Source organism: Xiphias gladius, chromosome 15 (genome assembly GCF_016859285.1).
Source record: "Xiphias gladius isolate SHS-SW01 ecotype Sanya breed wild chromosome 15, ASM1685928v1, whole genome shotgun sequence".
NCBI classification, from domain to species: Eukaryota; Metazoa; Chordata; class Actinopteri; order Istiophoriformes; family Xiphiidae; genus Xiphias; species Xiphias gladius.
In genome coordinates this window covers 16,320,596-16,336,721 of record NC_053414.1, presented here as the reverse complement: position 1 = coordinate 16,336,721, position 16,126 = coordinate 16,320,596, and the positions used below count along the sequence as shown (strand labels likewise).

The window sequence follows — 16,126 nt, the reverse complement described above, 5'->3', positions numbered from 1 at the left end:
TCACCTGACCCCTCAGATTCATGTTGTGACCCTTAGAATTGGGCCCGACCCCTAGATCGGAAAACCACTGGAGTAAACTACCAAACTATATATATAGTAGTTCAAGTTAGTCAAAACTCAACCAGTTTATACTGCTGCATCAGTATAAAAAAATCTAATAATGCCACGTATGATAATATATCAGTCACAAGAGACATTTTTTTTTCCGCCAGAGAAGTACTTTTATATTTGATACTTTAAATTTCTTTAGCAGATTATACTTCTGTAGGATTTTGAATGTGTGATTTTACTTGTAATAGGGTATTCTTGGTTGTTATATTGGTACCTTTATTTAAGTAAAATATGTGAATACTTCTACGCATCAGAGTGAACATGAAATATATTATCAGTAAACTAGTGACCAGAAAGAATGCTGATACACATATGGAGGCCAACAGGAGTCTGTATGTTAGGGGCTGCTGTGATGTCATTATTTGGTCCTAACTATCAATATTTGCTCCTTTTCTCCCTCACCTCCATGTCACCTGCTCTCCCTGCCCTGTCGACACCCTCAAGGATCTCTCTCTCCCTCTCTCAATTCACTCTGAATGCAGCAGAGGGAACATGAAAGAAATATGATCAGTAAACAAGTGGTGTGTCTTGCCACGATGTTCAGGAATGGATTACTAACCATTTCCGATATGAATGACAGTGATTATTATATCAAGAAACATTGACTCATCATTTCTACTTTTGTATACTTCTATCATTTGACTGGTACTCACTTTCTCACTGCTCTCAACTTACTTTTTTTCTTTTCTGAGGCTGCCCAGAAAACTGACAATTGTCACTGCCACCCCTCCTCTTGCTCATGATGACCCTGACTGTGACTGTAATAAAACTGCTTGCACTTTAATCAAACAAACACTAATAATGCCATTTATCAGAACAAAGTACAGCTATACAGTATACTATACGAATATGCAATAAATGAAAGCTACTATTGTCTACATAAACTACACATGCAACGCAACATAAATGACTGACACTTTACTCAGACTTTACGTGGGCTTTCTGAAAAGTATAACATAATAAAGACACTAGTAATAGCATGGAGTGGAAACGTTTTTGATGAAAACGGGCGTATTCAACTAAGGTTGACACTTTTTTAGCAAAATATTTGGCCATTTGTTTTCCAAAATTTCAGTTCCAGCGCAAAAAAGACTTATTGACGTTAACGTTACCTTTTCGTGCATGTCCTGGCTGAATTGAAGCGTTATTATTGGCACGGTGTGACAATAATAAGTGTCTCATCAACAACCGATGGGAACATTGACGGATGAAAACTTTACGCAAAGGTATTGAGTGGAATATGCTCAGAATGTAGGATGTTCGCTAGCTAAAGCACAGAAAGTATGCTAGCTAGCTAACGTACAGGAATTTAGCTTAACATTGTGAGACTATAACATTTATAAAACTATTTTTTCATAACACTTTACAAAAACTATCACAATCGCCTACGTAACACGCATAGTCATAGTTTTCCACTTTTTTGTACGTTTGAAAGTAATGAAATAGAGAGACAGTACAGTGTTTTGACATTGATTGTACCTACCCACAACAATCAATTGACGGCTTCTGCTGGGGTACGGCAACGCCACTTGGACAAAACACACGCAGACCTGCAGTACACCGTAATACTACAACCGCTAGTAATAATAATGGCAATTTGTTAAGTTTAGTTACGATTAAATTTTATATATATATGTGCGTGTGTATATGTGAGGGGGGCTCCCCTCTATATATATAATGATTAAAGCCCTGCATTAAGCTACCAGTGCTAATTAATAAATAACTCCCATTTGTGCAATATTATTGAATAAAGGGTGATACTGCTCATACTGAGCCATTACTGAACTGCTGAATGAACTAGAAAAATCTGTCAGATATTTCTGATACACGTCAGGTGACCTACTGTTCTAGATGTGGGGTACCACTTGACAATACTGTTCTAATAATCCATTTTGACAGTAGTGCTATTATGGAAATTGAGAGTGGACCTCTAATCAAGACACCATGTAGCACCATAAACCTGACACTATTAAAGAACCAGTACCTAGCAATGGGTAGCAAATGTCTGCTTAAGTATCTCTGAGCAAAACCCTGAACATCTTCCAGCTTAAAAGTTACTGCTCTATGTAGCTAACACCCAGTGAAAATATGTCTCTGTTGAAGTAAATTATTTGTTCTCTGCTCACTTCTTAGTAAAATGTTTGGTGAATAACAAAACACACAGCACATTTATCAGACATTTTAGAAACAGGCCTTAGATGAATCCCATCATGTCTAAAAACATTGCCTTCAAACGGAAGCCTCTCAGTCAAACAAGGAGGTGGTGAATATGACAGAAATGTCAGTCATTTCGCTATATGACAAGGGGCTGGATGATGGTGCGTGGATCATTTTTGCAACAAAGTGAAAGTAGCTAATTTACTCTACGGTACACGCCACCCTCAGGGGTCAAACAGGGAACATTGTGCTCTCTCTTGCTTACTTTGCTTGCATGTCCCTCCAGGCAGGAAATAACACTACAGAAAGAAACACTATTAAGAACCAGATGCACCTTTTTCCTTTCAGACACTTGCCAGCCCCCAAGAAGGTTAAGAAGTACCACATTGAGAACCTGCTGAATGTTCTTGGATTACACTCAACAACAAAGTTTTTAGGGGTCAGTGTCTTCTCCTTCTATCTCTAATGTATAGTTTCTTCAGTGGCTGATTGAGTGCTACAGAAAATAGTTGATACGTGATTTCCATGCTGAACATAAGGCTGTTATCTAAATAACACTTGAGAACTCAAATGCTTTGCTTCAAGATAACTGGCCAATTTTGATGCATTTTAGAGAGACATTTCCTTTCATTGTATTCTGGTGTCAAAATGTGGAGATGTCACTGAGGTGCAAATGGGTTTCTGGCCCTGCAGTCGCTGGCTCCAGCAGCTCAGAGGGGTGCCATGACAACAGAGTGACAAAACCGGCAGAATGAGATACTGCATAGTGATGTGCAGATAAAAGAAAGATAAATTTAGTTTTGAGAGACTAGCTCTGTGGTATAGTAACACCATGCATGCTAAAACTGAAAACTGGCACATAAATACAAAATAATACTTTTGACATAACATGTACTGATTATTATTTTATTATCTCTGCAAGTTGCCTTAAAAAGGCATTCTTTAATCTTAAACATTAATATCTGTTTGCTTGTTATTTGGAGTAATACTCAGCCTTCTGTGGCTCTGCAGGAGCTGTGTCAAATCTGAAAAAATAACCCTGATGATGTAATCGGAGTTATCTTGGTTTGGGATTGAGACTTTCAATTTTTAGCAGAACATTTGCATTAAAAATTGGGGGTGTGGCATTTGAAAGACATTGGCTATGAGCAAGGTTTTTACCCCTTTAACACAATGACACTGTATGGGTGTTTTTCTCTTGTTGAATATTTTTGTATAGCCTGCTTCAAACTTTTTTCCCCAGTTCAAACAATAACAGGAAAAGGTAAAGGAACAACAAACATACTTTAAAAAAATCATATAGAGATTTGCATGTTGCTTTGATTCTTTCTTTTTTCAAACTTAAAAAAAACTCTTTATTAACATATGTCACACATGTGACATGAAAACCAAAACCAGAAATTAATTCATCGTGATATCAGTAAACAAAAATAAAATCTACAGTGGTAAAGTCCAAAAAAGTGAAATGTACAATAGTTACACATTGCGTTAAATTAGGACGTGAAATGTCATAAAAAAGAAAAAACTAGGATACACATAAAGTGGTAAATACAGAAAATAATAAATAATAAATAAAGTATAAATGTTAATGGTCAAATTAAGCGAATAAATAAACCAATATGTAAAAATAATTTTTAAAAATACAAAAAAGTGCAGAGAGAACCCGTGGAAACTGCATCAGAGTTAATAGTGTAATCTTTAAGTGTGACCGGTACCTTAAATTTTCTACGAAATTGTGAATATGACAGTAGCACACCATATTTTTGTATAAAATATCTTTATTATTCTAGATAAAGTATCTGTGCAGGCTGAAATTTTGTTTATATACTAAAGTCCAGGCTAAAAGAGCCTGGGATTTTGTCCACAGAAAAATTGCATTTTAACAAAAAAATCAATGCCACCGGTAGAATTAAATAAATATATGGGAAAAAACATTCCAGATACTGTTGGGATTCTTTAAAAATTATATTCATTTAAAAATTAAGATTATATTAATTAATTTCTTCTCAAATTATTCAAATATTAAAATCCAAGACTTCAAGACTACGTTTTTCTCTACTACCTCTAATAATTTATTTTCTAAGATATTGTTATTTTTTTATCACCTGATATAATCATATAGCATCTTATCCAACTCCTTGGTAACATTTGTCGCGATACCGAGTGACAATGAGACACAGACTGATCTACAGATTCCTTCTGTTTTGGATGACAGGACCGTACAATATGTAGAAATATCTCTAATCAACAACGAATTTCAATTTTCTTTTTTCAATAATATTTTAATTTGTAATGTTTGTTGCTGTGGTGATTCCCCGTGACGACACCGTTTGGAACAGACGTCATAGGCTACTCCACCAGCCAATCACTTCGCTCCAAAAGTAAAAAAAAACAGTACTACACTACGTTTCTCTTCTGCGCAGACTCACACACGGAGGAAGGACCAGGACTCTCGTCCGCGGAGGACTTCAACTCTCCTTAAAAAGGTAAAAAAAAAAAAGAATTACCACTCTTTTGAATCTCTTGTAGTCTTCTCAGTGGTCATATAACCTGTGTATTGTTCACTCTCTGTTTGTAGAATATCACCGCTGCATTACGACTATCTTTCTGCGTTGTACTTTTGATGTTATGCTAACCGGCGACAGTTAGCTGAACTAGCTAACGTTACCAAGTAGTAGTTAGCTCGGCACCTTCCTCTAAAGCTAACGTCGGCTTTTGTTTCATTCAGCGCATCCGGCTCCCTTCGTATCTCTTTCATCACATTCAGACATTCACGCTCCGAAAGGTTTTTGTATTCTCGAAACTAATCAAGTAAAAATCATGTTTGATATCGATCAGATTTGAATGACAAGTGATCACTGTCTTCATTGAAAGGCTGTCATTGCTAAACCTGCTCACCGAGCACTTTATTAGGAAACACTGTACTAATCCTGGGTAGGGCCTCCCTTTGCCCTCAGAACAGCCTCAGTTCTTCGTGTCATTAATTCCACAAGATGTTGGAAACTTTCCTCTGAGATTTCTGCTCCATGTTGACATGACTGTATCACATAATTTCTGAGGATTTGTCAGCTGCACATTCATGCTGTCCATCTCCCGTTCAAACACATCCCAAAGATGTTCTATTGGATACAGATCTGGTGACTGGGGAGGTCACTGAAGTACACTGAACTCGTTGTCATGTTCACGAAACCAGTTTGAGTCGACTTTTGCTTTGGGACATGCTGGAAGTAGCCATTAGAAGATGGTAAATTGTGGCCATTAAGGGAAGCACATGGTCAGCAACAATACTCAGATAGGCTTTGCCATTCAAACCATGATTGATTGGTATTAAGGGCCCCAAAGTGTGCCAAGAAAACATTCCCCACACCATTACACCACCACCACCAGCCTGGACTGTTGACACAAGGCAGGTTGGGTCAATGCATTCATGCTGTTGGTGCCAAATTCTGACCCTACCATCTACGTGCCTCAGCAGAAATCCAGATTCATCAGGCTTTGTTTTTCCAGTCTTCAACTGTCCAGTTTGGATGAGCCTGTGCCCACTGCAGCCACAGATTTCTGCTCTTGGCTGACAAGAGCGGAACCTGATGTGGTCTTCTGCTTTTGTAACCCATCTGCCTCAAGGTTTGACGTGTTATGCATTCTGAGATGCTTTTCTGCTCACAACAGCCATAAACAGTGGTTATCTAAGCTACCATAGCTTTTCTGTCAGCTCCATCCAGTCTGGCCATTCTCCTCTGACCTCTCTCATCAACAAGGCATGTCTGTCCGCATAACTGCTGCTCACTGGATATTTTTTGTTTTGCGCACCATTCTTAGTAAACTCTAGACTGTTGTTTGTGAAAATTGCAAGAAATCAGCAGTTTCAGAAATACTTAAACCAGCCTGTCTGACATCAACAATCATGCAACGCCTAAAGTCGCTGAGATCACATTTTTTTTCTCAATTTTGATGTTTGATGATATCAGTAACTGAAGCTCCTGACCTGTATCTGCAGGATTTCTCCATTAGACTGCTGCCACGATTGGCTGATTGGATAGATGCATGAAAAAGCTGGTGTATGAGTGTTCATAATAAAGTACTCAGTGAGTGTATACTATATGTATATGTACAGACAGGTGACAAATTAAAGGAAAAAACAACATAAAGTGTCCATGTAAAGTGAGAAATATATCCAGGCTTGACCATTGGACCACTGTTAGATATTGAAATGCCTTTTTAGATTCGTGTATGTCCTACAAAGTGGCATGCTTGAGAAAAAAATGAGCCAATGTCCTTGAATTTTGCATACTCAACTCTGACATCAGTATTCACTGCTTTGATAACTGCAAACTGTAGCTGAAACTGTTATTCTGAGGATGAACATAAATTTGATACAATCTTCTTTTGTGTGTTTTGTTTGCATCAGCTCTTAGGAGCTCATCACCACCAGTAAAGCTGTATAAGCACCGGGTTGACGGGACCGAAGGAAGTGGCGCGTCGTACGGGGAGCTGCCTGCTGACATCGCCATGAGTTACAAACCCATTGCTCCTGCGCCATCTGGCTCCAACCACACTCCTCCAGGTACTCTGAGACCACACAGCCTTAATGTTGTCATGCAATTATTGGCCAGTTTCCATTTCTCCATGTTATGGGTGTAAAACATTATCCAACATGGCCGTGGAAAATAATTAGAAATTAGCGGTAGCCTAGCTAATATTAGAGCACAGGTAACCATAGCAACAATACATCATCATCATGCTGTGATAATAGTTAAACTAGCTGATAGTTAAACCAAAGATACTCTCCACATTAGCTGAGAGAACATTAAAGAAATGGTTGATTATCTTCATATTTATGTTATTTGTATTAAGTGGCTATGGTGTAGAAGTGGTAAAGAATTCTGAGGTGTCTCTTAGTGTAAAAATGAATGGCTCTGGAATATGAGTATCAGGAAAACTAACTGTGAATTATTGCTTATACTGTAATGAGATTAAATAAAATGTTTCGAACATGTTGTGGCTGTGGTGTTTTATATCTGTTCTCCTCTTCTGTCCAGGCTCTTCTGTGCCCTCTCCATCTCTCCCCTCGTCGTCCAACTTTAGGCCAGCTTTCAGTGACTTTGGTCCACCCTCCATGGGCTTTGTTCAGGTATGCGTGCAGTACAGCTATCCAGACTGTTTTGGTGTCTCGTACTTTGGCAATTCCATATATATACATACAAGCTCTAAATTGCTTGTTAAAACTTGTTCTCTACGTAGGTTAAAAGGATGAACTTGTACTTGACATCATGGCATTATCATACAATTTGTATAAAAGTCCATACTAGAGTGGAAACTTTATGATACCTGCAAAGCAAATGAAAGATGTCTCAGAAAATTGCATACTTGCAGAGTATACAGAGTACACGTTTCAAACATGCGTTCTGGCCAAGATCGGGGTGAACACTTCTCCAGCTGTTATGTGAAAATTGATCCTTAATTGTGAACCGGCTTTTATTTCTGAACTTAGGATGGTTTTATGAGGGGACTTTCACTTAATTTGCGGCAGTACATGTCTTGTTAAATTTTATTTGTATAGGGGTTTTGTACCTACGCCCCCACCAACAAAACACAGGTTCGGTCAAGTTCATGGGTATATTGTATAACATAGAACAGTTGAGTTGAAGTTGTTATAACATTTAAATATACAACAAGATGGAACAGAGATTCTGCTTCAGTTAAGTTAACTGATTTTCTTTGTTTGAAAGTTAAAGTACCTGCAGCCAAAAATGCATTTTTAAGTATTGCTCCACATCTATGCCGTACTCATGAAGCACAGTAAAGGTTGACAGTGCAGGACAGCTGCCGGCATGTGACCTACATGGGAATGCTGAGAATGGGGTGGCAGACATGCTGTTTGATTGAAATGCATGTAAAGCTAAAAAACATATTTTTGTCACAATGCTGTTGGAATAATTTGGAAAAGTGGAAAGTTGGGCATGGCGAAGTAGAGAGAACATGATGGGAAGTTATGTTACTGTCTGTAAAGTAAATGAATGAATCGTTGGAGTTTTACATAGTATCATTTTGATTCCATCAGTGTCTCGAAGATAAAGATACCCAAGTGCCGTGCTTTCCTTTACAGAGTTACAGTTCCAGTTTACATTACACCTCATCGTATCACACTATATCATATCATATTAGCAAGAGTCTAGACTTGTCACTGTTCTTTCTTTTCACCTGTGCTGTGACAAGTCTTAATGGGGTTTTTTTTCTCCCCCAAAAATTACATGTTTGTAAAAATACACGAACAGCCTGTCAAAGTGTCTCAAGGGTCCACCTACAGTGAGCTTCTGTCTGTCATTGAGGAGATGAGCCGTGAGATCAGGCCAACATACGCTGGGAGCAAGAGCGCTATGGAGAGGCTAAAGAGAGGTATGTTTTACATGTCAAAAACACACATCTGTTGTCAGCACAAGTAATGACTTTTTTGTTGTGTGGATGTGCTGTGTTGTGAATAGGTCGTCCAAGTGCCGAAGAAGGGAGAATGTTGTTATCTACTGTAGTTTTTGTCCTTTTATTATGGAAATTTAGGACCCCAGGATGAGTGGTGACCTTGGTCATTGACTAATGGGAATAAAATTAGCCTTTTTTACTTTTTAGTGAAGGCAGCTCTTAACATAGTTTATTCTGTGAAGAATTGTATCGTTAATGTATATTTTTACTTAGGTAAAAAATGAATGGGAAATTGAAGGGATTTTAACCCTTGCATTCTGTTTGTTAGGGAGATTAGCTGTCTATTTGAATTTATGTTGTTGGAGTTTGTAAAAGTTTGTGAGGTGAGAAGTCTAACAGGAAAATTAGGCCTCTGGGGTCTAATTTGTCTGAGGTAAACACAGACAAAAGACTTTAAAATTACCACCAATTATTTTTGGAATAAATCTCATTGCCAAATTGTTGATTTAACAGCTCTTTGCACCTTCTCTTTGTCTTGTTCAGGTATAATCCATGCCCGTGCACTGGTCAGGGAATGTCTTGCAGAGACGGAAAGAAGCGCCCGCACATAACCTTTTGGAAAGATCCCTTCACCCTTCACTGTTTCCCCGTAGAAGTCTGCCCTCATCATTGTCTGTTTTACACCATATTTTTGTCCTCCCACTTTTTGCGCTTTCCCTACTGGCTTTTTATAGGTGCATTATGTTCTTTCTTGTCTCCACTGTTCCCTGCATTCCACCACATCCCGTTTTGTTAATGAAAAACTTCCTGTGTGTGGGGTGTATGCAACATGCAGTTTTGTATCTACTTTGAAATAAGAGTGTGGGGAATTTCAACACAAATTGAAGTAGAGTTGTGGGTAAAAACCCTGGATGGAAATGTTTATAGTATTATTTGTTCAATAATGACAGGTGACCAAGAAAATTGGCTTTTAAAAAAAAATGGTGAAATCAATGTTCAAACTGCATTTGTCCTCAAGTTTCTATTCTGAACATCACTCTGCAACCACTTAATATTTTCTGTGCATCTTGAAAATACCTGATTCCATTCACTCCGGCTTTGTTTTCACCATATTTTATAGTGTAAAGACACATTAGATGTTTCTTAATCACAAGAACTCTTCATCTCAAGTAAATTTGTTAGGACGGAAATTTTGTAAACCAGATTTTTGCAGTTCAGTATGTATATCTTAATTAAATAACAGGGAAAAAAGAGTTTTCATGTGTTTTATGTTCATTGTTGACTCAGGAATAGCATTTTGACAAAGAAATGTCAATATGAAAGAGCTCTGAAAAGTTACAGCAGGTGGACCTTGTTCTATTTTTTTTTTTTTTTTATATATAAATAGTTTGAATCTTTTACTCAGGATTATCTATCTACAGTACAAGAGGACACTGATTATCCTTTTGTATTTCAAATCATCTGTCTGCATGGTTCAAATGTTTAAAAATGCAAAGTTGGGGAGGTAAACAAATTTATTTTCAGTTACATAATCACAACCTCAATAACATCTCACATCAGACAGGTTAGGCTAATGACCCACTGCTTTACATGAAGAGTAATGAGTAGCTCTTTCTAAGCAAGTGAAAGAGATACTGATAGTTTTGCTGAGTACATCTTGACAAAAACAATATAATGGTAGTATTTCTTACATATATGAAATCAGTACAAAGGATAAAGCAAAGACAAAACAAGGTCATGTGTTTTTACATAATGATTGTCAAAGACAGCTCGTTTTCCCAGTCGCATCCACCAGGAAATAAGTCTCCTATTCCCGTGCTTCCGCTGTGACCAAGATCGAAAACATGGTCTGACGGTACAAAGCAGAGATGTGCATGTGAGGACATGATGTTCCTTGTGCAAAAAAAAAAAAAAAATTTCTGAAGGGGAAGCATTTCTGTCTGGAATTCATTGCAATTTTTCCCTGCTGCGCCACGGTTACAAGTAATTTTGTAATTTTTTGTAATTTTTTTCCCTGTGGAAACCGTTGCTGAGTGTATCATGCTGAAGCCCATTACTGTTACCGAGTTATTTACCAAGAATGTTCACATTTCTGAAATCTTGACAGGCTCACCAGGATATCGGAATTCAGAGTTCTATTCAGATTGAACACCACAATGCATGGAATTACTGGTGCAGCTGGCCAGTACAGACCTAAGGTTACTATGATATTTTGAACTTCCATTACAGTCAACCCTGATAATGTCAGCATGTCCTAATCAAAAACTGAATTTTACAAATAAGAGTGTAGAGGAATAAGGCAGGAATGCAAGTTGCACCTTGGTGAACTGTGGGTGCGTTTGTTTGTACGACCTGACAGTGTGTGAGAATGTGTCTGCGTGTACCATGGAGGGCAGAGTGTTTGGCTTGGGTGCATCGTGGATAAGACATAAACACCAGCAGTGTCTACTGTTTCTCCTCCATCTTGAAATTCACAGGAATCATCTTGTTTCCAACTCAATGAGAGATTCAACCCTGTGAGGAGGAAGAGGACATAAGATACTTCATTAAAATTCTACATTATAATCATAGAAAACAAGCCTCTCATTTAAATTTAATATTTGGTGTCCATAAAGGGGAAAGATGCAATTAATAAAACTCAAACCACACTGACTGTAGTGGCAGTGGCTGGTGGTGTGTTGTTGTTGAATAGGCCTTTGTAGCGACCCTTTTCCTCCTTGTCCTTGGAGCGGATCCTCTCCTCCATGGCCCTCAGCTCTTTGGCTACAGACGGTCCCAGAGAGGGGTCCAGGTCCAACACCTTAGCGAAGTCTGCTCGTGCCTCTGTCTCGTTCCACACTGCAGCATGGGCCTTAGCCCGCTTGTAGAAGGCCTTCACATTATCTGTTAGGAAGAAGAAGAAGTAAATTAATGAAAATTCTACGTATGTAAGTTGGGAGCAAGACTAAGGACTGGGGTTATCCACGACGTACTGTAAATGAGGTGGGATGTTAGCTTCCAGGATAATGAAAGTAAGAGCACGTACTGTAGGACCGTTTTAATAACACTGCAGGTTTTGCAACTAAAGGCCACATGTTGCAGCCAATACATTACAATACACTTGTATGGAATACTCATGAATCATGACATAACTGAATTGCTGTATGTCAGGACAGCCAATTTATGAAACAATCAGCTGTTAAGACTGGGTAAATAGACTATATCAATCTATGTATAATTTATTAATCTAATGGTTATACAGTGAATATAGTTGCTTTCTAGCCGTAACTGTTAAGTGGTTTATTCTCATGCATTCTGACACCATTAGTCCTTAAGAAATAGTTCATTTTCATGGGAGTATTTTACTATCAAAACTGTGCTGTCAACTTTTAATTTTGAATCGTGCTGTTGAATACAAAGTTTAGGGTATAAATGACTACAACAGCCATTATATAAATAAACTAAAGAGAATACATTGAGATGTAGAGGAATCATCTGTCTCAAAAGACTAGTTTTACAAAGGCAAATACAATATATAACAATAGCTGATGTTAACACAGTGATCAGACCCAAAGTATCATACACTAAAAAAAGAAGGGAAAAAAACCCCATAATGACACCTGAAACAGTTTCAAGGAAAGAGAGTAACTATTTTTTTCTGTAGATATAGATGGGTGAAAACTTAAAGGAAAATACAACATAAAGTGTAGCCAAATATCATGGGAAGGTATTGAGCCCCTATGAGCCAACAGCTTCAGTGAACTCGACTGGAGGAATGAACATCATTTTTCCTAAAGATATTCCCTCGTTTGGTGTTTTGATGACAATTGTGGTGGAGAACGCTATCAAGTGGAGCAGTATTTCATGAGAAGTATTTCACGTGTTTGTTTTTTGTCAGCTCAACTTCACAAACACTTTTTTCGAATCGATGCCAATTCCAAATGGACTTCTGCCTCTTTGAAATCACAAATAGTTGCAATCTTTAGTAGCGATAGAGAACTTTCATCTCTGCTGGTTCTTGTGCAGCACCGACAACTTATCCTTACCCTCATATTTGAAGATCAAGGATGAGCAGTGTTCAATAACTTCGTAGTACTGGCCCTGGAGTAACTTGCACTGGCAGTAGTTGAGGAGCAGTGGCGTGATCATATGATCCAACTTTACCCATGCTTCATCTCCAGGGTGCTCCTGAAAGAAGAGACAAAAGCCACACAGAAGAGTTGAAGACACTTGAATGCACTGTGGCAAATTGACTATTTATATTAGCGCTGACAGGATCAAAGCTATGACTCTCTAATTCCAGTACAAAACATGCACAAGAATTTAAAAAATGGATATGATCCTTAATATAGAAAAATGACAATCGTGTATTCATGCTTACTGTACCGAACAACAAAGAACTGACTGTCCCCTAACCTTCATCTGTAGATTTTTGAGGCAGGCAATGCCATTGTAGTATTTCTCTGTGGCCTCCTTAATTTGCCCTCTTTTGAAAAGCATGTTGCCCTCTTCGTGGATCTGAGGCACAAACTCGAGTTTTTCTTCATCTGTCATAGCCCACACATCCAGCTGGAACGAGCCTGGAGGCAGAACCTGAGCAGACAAAGAAAATGGAGATCAGGGGCAGCTGCAGCTTTCACTGTAGGAGAGAAAAACTGTAGTCGCACATATATACCGTATTACGTTAAATGTTTTTTAAGGTACACCTCTACATGCTAATGCAATTTATTACAATGTGCCTACAGTGCCTCCCGTCTTAGTGGGGAGCTTATAAATTTCAGATTTTGCTGAAACTGTGTCACAGAGTTGTTCATCCAGGACTATAGCAATTTTTTGAGACCATAATGGTGGTGTCATATTGGACTGCATTATACTGAGAGGTGTTTCCAATGTGTAAACTGTCAATTACCCAAAGCTGACATCAGATTTTTGTTAAGATTTGTGATCTTGTAAACCTGTTAAGTATATATAGAACTTACAGAGATACTTACTGATTTATATCAGAATTCAATTTAATTTAGGCAAAGTTCTTGTAGAGCTCCCTTGGATTTGAAATTTGACATTTTGCATTTTTGACATTTTGAGAACTTTTGCTTCTTTTATTACATGAAAATGTATATAATTCTCAAAGTAAGATATCAAAAAAGTATTGGTATTGGTATCAAAACTCAGGTATTGTGTTGGTGCCATAATAGAAAAAAATTAAAACAACGCTCTGCCCTGAACGCAACCCAATAAAACACCACCAATCATATTAAACTCTGGGCTGTCCCCTGCCTGCTCACCTCCAGCAGCTCGATGGTGAAGACAAGAGGCTGTGGGCTGGCCTGAAGCTGATCCAGGTCCTTGTGCCCCAGCGAGTGGTGGGAGTGGATCTGGGCAATGCCGCAGCAGTGTCTCTGGCCTTCTAGGGGGTCCTTACCAGCACTGATGTTTCTCAATGACTGGGACACGAGTGGGTACAGTGCTGTGTGCTGAGGGGTGAGGAGAGAGATAGAAAAAGTGAGCACTGAGAAGGAACAAGAGAGCTACCATGTCACATCCAGTAGCACAAACCTTTGTGTCGCAGGTAAATTCTGCAATTTCACCTCGTCTCATGGTGATGACTACTCTCTCCCACACAGCTAGTTTAAACTTCTTGCCCAAGATGAGCTCCATGGGTTTGCTGCGCCCCCCCATGGTCCTGGAGTCATCCAGCATCGTGCCATCACACAGGCTGGTGCGATAGTGGAAGATCACCTGGTAAGGTAGATAGGGGAGCGAAATAAAACACACTGCTCAACAGAACTATCCGATTGAAATACGCATTGTTGCACCGCCCCTTCAGGGAAACAAGATCGTTGCAGCTGATTACTTGTTTACTAGAAACAAAAGAGAAACCACCATTTCTCAGACGGGCCTGAAGAGCATTTCCACTCCATCATATTCTGACCAGCCACAACGACAGAAATTTGAATGACATAGTATGCTGACCAATCAGCAATCATAAACACATACCATCCTGTCCCGCCCCCTTTTTTCCATCAGATGAAAAAATAGGACAAAAAAAAAAACCTAACTAAAACAAAAATAACCAAATCTAACGTTAAATCACTACAAAGAAAGCTAAGCTCAGAAGCTTAACAGCGGTGTCTGAATACGAGCGAAAAGCTTTTACTGTAACATGAATCTAACTGACAGCTTGCTAGAGCCTAAGGTGTTAGCCAAGATAGAACTGGTGATAGCATTAGCTAACATGCTTCGTCGTATTTTTTAATCTAACTGAGAGGGCATAACTGAACCCGCTGAACCCACGACGCTATAGCTTTACCTTGGTTCCATTGGGGAACGTCGACAGCTCTCCTTTACCAGGACTGACCAATTTCTTTCTTATTCCGTCTTCGTGAAGCTTGCGTGCCTCTTCCTCCATCCTTCTCCGAGTCTCAGCTCACGACTGATGACGATGTTTGCCGAAGCTAGTCGCTTCGTTAGACGTCACTTCAGACCGCAGAGCGCCCTCTACACGTAGACTGTGTAAAAGTGTATAGAAGGGGCCAGGGACTGCTAGACTCGTTTTTTCAATAACAGAAACAAAATAAAAAACTTTCAACTATTTGGCATAATAACTCATGAGAATTTACATAATGCATTAATACTTACTTCTTGGCACATAGCTTTATTTCAGGGTTTATACAGATATGAGTGGAAAAATTGGTGTATATATTATGGATGCTATGTCATGAGGGAATGAACATTTTTCACATTCATGCAAAAAAGAAAATACATCTTTTAGTTCAAGTGGAGGTTACAACAGAGGGCATGAAATAAATCAGAGACCACAAAATGAATGACTAAGTTATTTCAGCTATCCATATTTTAGGTTTTTCTTTCTGATGTGTAAGCTTAAAACTTGTGAAGTACCCAAAAAAAAGCCTCCAAAAGCAAAACAAAATGCCAAAGTAAAACTTTATGCTAATTCTATGTTGAAAAACAAATATTTGTTCAGTTTCGTGCTAAGGAAACTTCAGCGGATCCATAAAACTAAATGCCAGTGCTATTTACTACCCGTGTCTTAGAGACATTGTGAATGTACAAAATGTTAGAGCACAGTGAAAGGATGAAGTAGATAGATAACAAACAGATAGCATCTCAGAGCAAGGCTACACAAGCAACATCAGCAGAATATTTGAAAGGAGTATTGTGTCTTCTGTATTTGAAATACAGGAGCACAATCTCTACATTATAAAGTGAGTCAGAAATATTCAACCTCAAGGTTAGATTTCACCAAACTGTTTTCATTCATCATTTGACAGAGCTGGTGATGGTAATATAATTACTAGTGCAGTAATTATTTCTCTCATGATAGCATTTTCAACATAACACGTTACTGTACATACTACATGAGTGTATACTCTATGAATGCTACAGTATTTTTAACTGCGGTTATGTTACACACTGTTACGTCTTTCTGTCAGTTCGTTTT

General features: G+C 38.5%; 2 protein-coding genes across 2 annotated transcripts; one reads left to right on the top strand and one right to left on the bottom strand.

Annotated features, from left to right (window-relative positions):
* Positions 1-4,633: 4,633 nt before the first annotated feature.
* cdk2ap2 (cyclin-dependent kinase 2 associated protein 2) lies at positions 4,634-9,939 on the top strand. Its single transcript, XM_040145010.1, has 5 exons — positions 4,634-4,754; positions 6,677-6,832; positions 7,308-7,399; positions 8,544-8,664; positions 9,229-9,939. Exons 2-5 carry the CDS (start codon positions 6,778-6,780, stop codon positions 9,294-9,296), a joined length of 336 nt encoding a protein of 111 aa, XP_040000944.1. The 5' UTR covers positions 4,634-4,754; positions 6,677-6,777; the 3' UTR covers positions 9,297-9,939.
* A 228-nt stretch (positions 9,940-10,167) lies between these two features.
* Positions 10,168-15,159, bottom strand: LOC120800977 (aryl hydrocarbon receptor interacting protein). Its single transcript, XM_040147505.1, has 7 exons — positions 14,975-15,159; positions 14,221-14,403; positions 13,950-14,138; positions 13,081-13,257; positions 12,711-12,852; positions 11,339-11,568; positions 10,168-11,199 (listed from the first exon to the last, which is right to left on the bottom strand). Exons 1-7 carry the CDS (start codon positions 15,071-15,073, stop codon positions 11,194-11,196), a joined length of 1,026 nt encoding a protein of 341 aa, XP_040003439.1. The 5' UTR covers positions 15,074-15,159; the 3' UTR covers positions 10,168-11,193.
* Between the last annotated feature and the right edge of the window lie 967 nt (positions 15,160-16,126).